Genomic DNA, 9194 nt, shown 5'->3' with positions numbered 1-9194 from the left:
TTTTCATATGATTATCATTTTTAATTCACAAGAACCTGAGAAAAAGCGAAAACAAATCAGTCATAAATTATATTAGAAAATACCCCTCTACCGGATATCTTGAGAAAAAAAACTAAAAAACCAATCTTCAAGGGCCCAACATCTAGTAGCGGGGTATCTTGAATCCATGTTAAGATCCCACATTGGGCCCTTGAAGATACATTGTTGAAAGGCCTTGAATTTGGGCTTGGGCCGACTGTCAGGGCAACAGCAAGGGCATGGTACCCAGCCCCGTTGACCAAGCCATTGCTTCGTTATCGTTAGGAAAAATAAGGAAGACTTTTACATTTCTAAAGAGCTGATTACTGTTTGCTTGGCAGTCAATTTCATTATACTAATTTTACATTTTTACTAGTTTGAGAGAGAAAAACAAGATGTGCCTTTATATATTGGAAAGATAGCACAAGTATTTCCCCCCTTTAAAAAACAGTTTTTGCTTTTGCTTTTGCTTTTGGTATTATAACATACTGATATTTCTCAAATAACATTTTTTCTTTTGCTTTTGAAAATATGTTAAAATAATATTTTTTTTATTTTTTAAAATTTATTTTTTATATTAAAATATCAAAACAATCCAAAAACACTAAAAAAATTAATTTAAAAAATAATCAAAATCAAAATTTGATGAAAAGATAATTCAACCGCAACTCCAAATAAAACTTTAATAGTACCGAGATGTAATTGTAATTTCTTCACTTTATACCACAAAAAACATATTTAAATCTAACATAAAAAGTTATTACTATTTAATATTTAATATTGTAGTAGTTTTTGCTTTTTGCCTAACAAAAAAGAAAAGACCATTTTGGTTAGCCAAATAACCTTTGTTTTTTATATTAAGATCCCATTTGTTTTTGCGTTTTAAAAATGTTTTTTAAAAAATTAATTTTTTAATTTTTTTTCTTTATTTCAAATTAATTTTTTGTGTTTTCAAATCATTTTGATGTGCTGATGTTAAAAATAATTTTTTAAAAATAAAAAAAATATTATTTTGATGCATTTTCGAGTGAAAAGTACTTTGAAAAGCAATCGTTACCACACTTTCAAACACTTCCTAAACCCTATACATAATTATGTTTTAAATTTTGTAAAAGTTAAAATTACTTATTTTTTTATTCATAAAACTTGTTTTTCATTTATTTTGTATCTAAAAATCCATCTCACAATAATTTTAACTAAACATATATTTTTAAAAATCATAACTAAAAATACTTCTAAAAACCATTATTTTTTTAAAATTTTCAGATTAATGTTAGATTATGCTCTCAATATCATTTAAAAAAATATTCAGTTAATGTATAAAATAAAATGAATATATCTTTGTAGTGTCAAATATTAAAAAAAAAATTGAAAATAACATATATATATATATAAAAAAATAGTAAACGTTTTTGCTAAATATTTAACTAAAAAAAACCAAAGACATGTCGTTTACGTGCTCCGCATCCGCTCCTATATGTAGAACAAGAAACGGAAATTCCCTCCAAAACACAAAACAATGGGGCAGTTTCAGTTCCCTTTCCAGCAAAAAATTTCAACACTAAAACCTTGTTGTTACTCCTTCGCATCATCCCCTATCGCTTCTCATTACCCTTTCCCAAGTTCCCTTACCGTTCCTCCTCGTCGCTTTTCTCATCCAAAGCTCACCGTGCCCACTAATTCTTCATATGTCCTTCGCTCTCTCCGTGCCGCCCCGTCTCGTTTTGTTTGCAAAAGCAATGGATCAGGTGCATTCTTGGTCTACTTATATAAAAAACCGCTTTTAAATCCGTAACTCATTTATGCTCTGTCATTTTTATTTTCGGATTTTGATGGGTTTTGTTTCTTTTGGGATTTTTCACAAACAGATGGTGTGTAGAGTTTAATGCATCGTTTAATGAGTGAACTGGTGCTTGAGAGAGATTTAACGCTTTAGCTTCTGATACTTGGTAATTTGACTGTTTTCTTATGCTGTTAAAGAAATTTAGTGACTTTTTATTGTGTGATTGTCTGCATTAGATATGACAAGGCAGCTGGAACTTGGGAAGCCAGAAGAAAGAAGGAAACCGGAGAAGCGCGTTAATGGGATATTCTGGATTATACTTATCAATCTCGGAATGTTTGTAGCAGATCACATTTTTCAGGTGCGTCAGTTTTCTAAATTCTTCCATGGAAATCGATCTTAAGTCAATTGGTACAATAGCAAGTGATTTTAGTAACTTAGTTAGCTAGCACTAGCAGTCTATCTTGTTTATGTTCTTGAGGAAGTTAGGCTGATAATAAGTTTTATGTTTTTTTCCTCCTTTTTCACTAAAGGTTCGCAGCATTAAATCTCTTTACTTGTATCATAATTGGCCTGCTTGGTACCAGTTTGTGACAGCAACATTCTGCCATGCTAGCTGGTGAGGTCTTTATGTTGTTTAAGCTTGCATTAAATTTTAAACTTCAAGTGCTTTTGATAGTGTTTATCTGAAGCACACAATATGATTGTGTGAAAAAAGATTTGATTTTCATTGTGAGTGGAGTTTATTTTCCTAATCTTGGCTTGTATTTTCTTCAGGGAACATCTTTCAAGCAATCTTTTTTTCTTGTACATTTTCGGTGAGAGTTTCATCAATCTACTTTCTTAGAGTGTGCTTCTTGACCAGGATTCTATCTGAATGGTATAAAATGAGGACTGACCGTACCATGTTTCTACAAACAGGGAAGCTTGTTGAAGAAGAGGAAGGAAACTTTGCATTGTGGCTCTCTTATATTCTTACGGGTGTTGGAGCAAATCTTGTTTCATGGTTAGTTTTGCCCAGAAATGCAGTTTCTGTTGGAGCTTCTGGTGCTGTTTTTGGACTATTTGCAATCAGTGTCCTTGTAAAGGTATTCTGAGTGTGCAATCTGCAAATAGTTTTCCAATATCAATCTTCATAAACTTTTGACCTTATTTTTGTTAAATTGTAGATAACCTGGGATTGGAGGAAGATTCTTGAAGTGCTTATATTGGGCCAGTTTGTTATAGAGAAGGTGAATTTTTCTTCTTCTCTTACAAATTAGAACTTAGACATGAGAGGCTCATGCTGAGAATTTATTCACGGTAAAATAGGAGGAGAATCTCCTCCCTTCTTATACTTAAGCCTTGATTCTACTATTTAATATTCTTTGAGAAGGCTTAAATGTTTGAACATAGTTATGGCTTCTTGAAAAATCTGTCTGGATGTAAATGATACATTATCTCAACTTAAAACTGCATGACGTGTTATGTTTTCCTTGCAAGTTGAAATTAAACATCATATTCTAAAGGCTTTCAATCAACCTAGTGTATTTGTCTGGCTTCATGAATTATGTATGGAAACATGAGAATGTCCATTTTCTACATGCTTATTTCTGATACCTTAGGTAATGGAGGCAGCTCAAGCGTCAGCAGCTATGACAGGCCCTTTTCGTGGAGGCTACCCAGTGCAGACTGTCAATCACATTGCGCATCTCTCTGGTGCCCTTGTTGGTGTGGTTTTGGTATGGCTTGTCAGCAGAATTCCTTCTCCTCCAGATCATGAAGGGCAAACTTCGCAAGGGAAATCAGGCAAAATTCGATAGGAGAATTCGTACTTTGTATGTACAAGTAGTGTGTATACATGAAAGGAATCCAAGATGTGATTTTTATCTTCATTCTTGTGCTAATTTTATACGTTGGAGATCTCTGAATTGTATAGCACAATATAAAATTAAAACTCATCAAATAACATAGCAGATTTTCGTTTTTTTCTTTTTGTTTAATAATTGTTATCTAATGAGTTGATGAAAATCATTATGAAGCAAAGCTAGCCACGATAAACAAAAGGATGTTCTGGGTTCAACAAGTGCTCCTCTTAGACTGAGCTTGGACTGCTGCTATTTTCTAATGTCTAATGTCTTGGCCGCTGCATCCCCAGGATCTTTCAGCATATCATGAAGTCTTGCTCGTAATTTTCAATGGTTCTTTCATTTCCTTGGGAAAAGGTTTAGCCATATTCTATGATAGTGATGCAGTAGTTTTTTTTTTTTTATTTCTAATATATAGTTTGTTATAACTTTAGATCTGATTGTTGGAGCTGATTGTTGGAACGGGTTGAAATTTTAAAATGAGATTCTAGAGGCTATACATGTTTAAAATTCTAGCAATTGGAGATTTGGAAAATCTTTTGATAATACCTAGTTCGAGATTTGTTATATTTTCATAGCTGATTTATAAAAAAAATTTCTATTTACATTAGAATTCTTTTATTATTTTTCAAGTTTTATTTATAATGTTTTTATTATTATTATTATTTTCAGGTTTTCGTTTAGGTAAGTTCTTAAATTTACTTGAGTTTTTTAAATTTATTTAAAGAGTTACAAATCTGTTAGAAAGGTAAATTATATATAAAAAATAATATTCAGTAATAAAATCTCAAGTTAAAGTTTTTCTTGTATTGCTTCCGTCTCTGTAATCTGGTTCTGCTATCATCTATACAATCTTGGTTTTATTTGTCTTGTGGGATATTCCTCTTCATATTTTACGAGAAAGTAAATCATTTTAGTACATGCCATAAAGGATTCTCATTTACCCTCATTTAAAGTCCATCACAGCCTGGGGATGTTTTCCTTTGAAAGACAACTTCTTTCCCCGTCATACCAACGAACTTAATTTTAATGGCCATAGGGAAATGGAAATATCACGAGACATTACAAAGCACAGAAGAGTTCCCTTTCCCTTTGCTTCATAATCGGTAAAGAGTATCGTTTCCAGTCCTCAAGTTTTCAACGAATTATGAGTAGATAAATTGTAGCAAGTCCAAAGCAAACATAGTTCCTTTGAGTATCTACAGCAGTATGGTGGCAAATTCCTTTGGGTGGGAGATATGAACATGGAAATCAAAAGAAAACAGTATTTGGCCTTCCTTCAGTTCAAGAACACCGCTGTACATGACTGTGCAAGCTGACCATACATACCATGCTGCGCCTGAGACTGCTTGCGGCAGATAATTGGTAGCCTTAACCCAAATTTACAACTATGAGAAAGAGACATGGATCCTGTGGCAAGCCATGAGCACTCCACCGGAAAATCAGCATCTCTCAACACCATCCTACCTTTTCTAAGAGGCGCAGGAGACCCTTTCATGTCACTTGTAACTGTACTTGGTATCTGCAAGATATTGGAATACAGGACACCTTCTGTTTGCTTTTGATACAGCTTCTCTAGGTTTCCAACAGGTATTTCTTTTTCCAACGCCTCTTTTCGATTGGTCATTTCCTTTCTGTTCCTCGTGCCAAGAAGTCTATTTGCCTCTTTTGTCATTCCAGTAGCACGCCATGCTTCAGCAACAAGCAACATGGTTGATTTCTCAGGCTGAACCTCAAATTCTGTCATAATCTGGAGAATTTCTTCTGCCTTCCATGGTTGCCTGGCTTCAGCGAATCCCCAAATTAGGGTCTCAAAGGTCTTCAAATTAGGAGAAATTCCACGTTGACACATCTTGTCAAAAACCCTAACTGCATAGTCCATTTTGCCAGCACTGCACCAGCCGCTGATAACAGTTGTGAAAATTACAACATTTGGCTGGAATCCAGATTTAATCATGGTAGTCAGGAGTTCTTCAGCTTTTTCTGGTTCTTGTGCACGCACATAACCTTTTGCAAGAATGCTGTATGCATGTGCATCAGGTTCTATGCCCGCTTTCACCATATCATCAAAGATTTCCCTGCACTTCTCCATAAATCCTGCAGTGCTCCACGCATTCATGATGGTACTGAATGTTATGACATCTGGTTTTACTCCAAATTCTTCCATCAAGTTGAGAACCTGCAAATAATGTACAATGGCTAAATCCAATACACAACTGAACCAGATCTTTCTACCTAACACATGACATTGCTCATGATTTCTGAAACAGGCTTGTTGTGTAGCCATGCAAACTCACACACCATAATTTCACTCCTACATATAGTGGCCTCATTGCTAGCTCTAATAGAACATATTGTGAACCGGCGAATGAATGAATAGCAGGTGAGTGCATGCTTGGAAAAATAACTGTTGCAATCAACAGCAAAAAGCTTTATGATGCTAAGAGCTTAAACTTTTTATTGCAGCTATATTAAACTTGTAGCTGTTTAATCACCACCAAGGAGTAGTGTCATTGAAGGTAATCACAATATCTCTCAAATGAACATTAACCATTGGTCAGAGCTCACCTCATCAACTCCATCTCTGTCCATAATGGCCACAAAGCCTTTGATCAGTGAATTAAATATCACAAGATTAGGATGGATGCCAAGTTCCTTCATCCTGTATGCAAACCTCAACGCCTCCCTTATTCTCCCTTCTTTACAGTAACCACTCATGATGATGCCACAAGTTCGCTCATTGGGCTGCACACCATTATTCTGCATCTCTAAGATTACACCTTCAGCCTGATCCAGCGCTCCTTTCTGAGCATAGGCAGTTGCTATAGTGTTGTAAGTAACCACGTCAGGTTGTATCCCAGAAGCTATCATCTTATAAACTACATTCCATGCCTCTGTAATTCTCTTCTTGTTACACCATGCTCTGACAAGAACATTATAAGTCCTGAGATTGGGTTTCACATTTCCCTCTTGGGACATAAGTTCTAGTAGTTTCACAGACTCTTCAGGTTTACCGGCAATTCCATACCCTTTGATTAAGGTGTTATAAGTACTTGTAGTGGGTTTCATTCCATTTTCTTGCATCTTCCAAAAGGTTTCCATGGCACTCTCCATGTTCCCAGATTCAGAAAAAGCATTAATAACAGCATTAAAAAATATAGAATCAGGATTCATTCCATTTTCTTCCACCTGTGAGATAATTGAATATATGGAGTCAAAGCGCTTCTGCATGGTCAAGGCAGCCAAGAGAGTTGTGTACGATATTAGAGATGGTTTATGCCCTCCTTCAATTAAACTATAAAAAATGGACTCTGCTTCTTGTGGCTTTCCCTTTTCTACCAGAAAGTTCATTAGTTTTGTCCTTGATCGCACAGTTCTGCAACTATCTTTGGTCGTGCAGAATTTGCAACCGATTGCCCTTTGGAACTCCATAGACTCTGAAGCAGGACGAAGTTGATTCATATGATCTGGATTATTCTCCTAAGAAGTTAAGAAGCTAGTAAATATCAAATTTGGACAAATCAAAACAATATTTAATTATTTATTGAGCAGAAAATACAAAGCTATTGATCATTAAATACATTAATTGAGTCTGAAGCATGATGACTCAGTAATGCATAAAATTTCCACTTCCAGTCATTAAAAACCATAGGATTTGTTGTTGTATCCAGGCCGATTTTTCCTGGGTTTTTATATTTATATTTACAAGCAAGGCAACGGTGTCATACTGATCTGCCAACACACCAAGAAAATTTGACCTTTGTCATGATAAGGTGATCAATCTTAATGAACATATTAACAAATTCTTTCCCATGTCCACTGCTGCTTGTTTAAAATTAAATGTGTTATACCTTTTTTATTCCAGACACTTCAAATTCTAAATCACTCAGTTTTCCACCTCATCATCCAGATTCTAGAGTGTGTCAATATGAGTCATTTCTTGGTTAAATTGCCATTCCAAGAAGCATGCATAACTTAAAACGTGCATAGACAGTATAATCACATGCTACCAAATCAAGTTTGAGTTCTAGACTAGAGTCAAGATAATATAAATTATAGTACGATATTAATATTAAACGAAGGCATGTAGACTATAATCATTTACCTTCACTGGTAATGCCACCCATCGTTTCTTGATAGTGGCTGTTCCTGCTTGATTTTTCTTGGAGGTTCTCGGAAAAGCACTCTCCTTATCAAATTCTCCCATGCAGGCAACACCTACTTGTCAATTGCAGAGCCCTGATTAGATCTAACTTTACACGGAATGCAATCAAAATGTAGAGCTTGATTTTATGTCCATTCTCATATTCACACTTGGGGAGTTCCTGCAGAAAAAAGAAAGCTGAAACATCTAGCAATTTATGGAATATGCAACTTGCCATAAACACAGCAAAAAAGAAAAGAAAGGGAAAACGCATAAGGAGACACGATGCGAATGCCTACAGATTTGCAAAGAATATGAACAATAAAGACACCACTAATCTGGAAAGAGGGTTTTAACACAGATGGAATGAAGCCCCAAAAAGGGCTCATTTCAGCCTTTTTGGCAACAACCTAGACCGGGAGAAACAAGGGGGGAAAAAACCTTTCAGTTAAACCAATCAAGTCTACTTTTACAGCAAAAACAAACACTCCCAGTTCAATCCATCCCAGAATTCAGCTCATCAGAAGTCCATCAATGTTAGAAACTGATTCAATAACACATCTGGGTTGATAATAAGTTTACAGTGCAATATGTAATCATAAAAAAGAGAGGGACAAAGACATCAGACAAGAACTCCTAGGTCTCAAAGCCAAGCCAAAAAGAGTTCAAGAAGAAAGACATCAAACCACAGAGAAAGAAACCAACTCCAAGAGAGCACAAACACTGAACTTCAAAAGTATTAGAGAATGAAGAGAGAAGAAGTAGATGTCAAGTGGTTGTACCTGTAGGGCTGATGTGCAGCTGACGGTAATGCAAGAGGAAGAGAGATGGGGCCTTCCTTTTGAAAGAGTTCAGTAAGTATATGGAGGTTCGATAAAAAATATTATCCACAAAATATTACTTTGAAATAAGAAGCCAAAAATTGAGGATAAGAGAGCCAGAGGTGAGGCTGAAATTTTTGATAACTTGCTTCCTCATTATCTTTCCCTTTTTTCTTCTTTATCATGTCAATTTTAATTGTCACGAAAATGGAAACAAGAATTTTGGGTGGTGCTAGAGGGAATTGAGTGATCTATCTTTTGATGCATGGGTGATAGAAGTATTTATACACGTTATTCACAAGATCACATGTATTATTTGTCAATAAAACTGAAGAGTAGCTCACCATGAAAATATTGTTATAAGATTAAGGTAATAATAACATCTAAGAAAGGAATGAAACATAGTTTTGAAATCCGATCCGGTGATCGACCCGGTCTAATGATCGGGTCATGGGTCAGATGGGTTGACTCGGGTCAACCCAAAAAAAATTAAAAATCAAATAACCCATCAAACAACTCTCCTGCGCTCTCCATGTTTCCACTCTTCGCATAAGCAGAAATCAACTCTGTCCAAAAAATCA

General features: G+C 35.2%; 2 protein-coding genes across 2 annotated transcripts; one reads left to right on the top strand and one right to left on the bottom strand.

Moving 5' to 3' along the window:
- The first annotated feature begins 1495 nt into the window (after positions 1–1495).
- On the top strand, positions 1496–3768 carry LOC7458978 (rhomboid-like protein 11, chloroplastic). The gene is made up of 7 exons (XM_024590042.2): positions 1496–1766; positions 2038–2162; positions 2335–2420; positions 2579–2619; positions 2723–2889; positions 2971–3033; positions 3406–3768. Exons 1-7 carry the CDS (start codon positions 1538–1540, stop codon positions 3601–3603), a joined length of 909 nt encoding a protein of 302 aa, XP_024445810.1. The 5' UTR covers positions 1496–1537; the 3' UTR covers positions 3604–3768.
- Positions 3769–4782: 1014 nt separating this feature from the next.
- LOC7458979 (pentatricopeptide repeat-containing protein At5g25630) lies at positions 4783–8737 on the bottom strand. Its single transcript, XM_024590279.2, has 4 exons — positions 8575–8737; positions 7754–7973; positions 6217–7128; positions 4783–5827 (listed from the first exon to the last, which is right to left on the bottom strand). Exons 2-4 carry the CDS (start codon positions 7853–7855, stop codon positions 4928–4930), a joined length of 1914 nt encoding a protein of 637 aa, XP_024446047.1. The 5' UTR covers positions 7856–7973; positions 8575–8737; the 3' UTR covers positions 4783–4927.
- Between the last annotated feature and the right edge of the window lie 457 nt (positions 8738–9194).

Source organism: Populus trichocarpa, chromosome 18 (assembly GCF_000002775.5).
Source record: "Populus trichocarpa isolate Nisqually-1 chromosome 18, P.trichocarpa_v4.1, whole genome shotgun sequence".
NCBI lineage: Eukaryota > Viridiplantae > Streptophyta > Magnoliopsida > Malpighiales > Salicaceae > Populus > Populus trichocarpa.
Note: the sequence above shows the minus strand (reverse complement) of the source record. Positions and strands in the feature narration are given on the sequence as shown.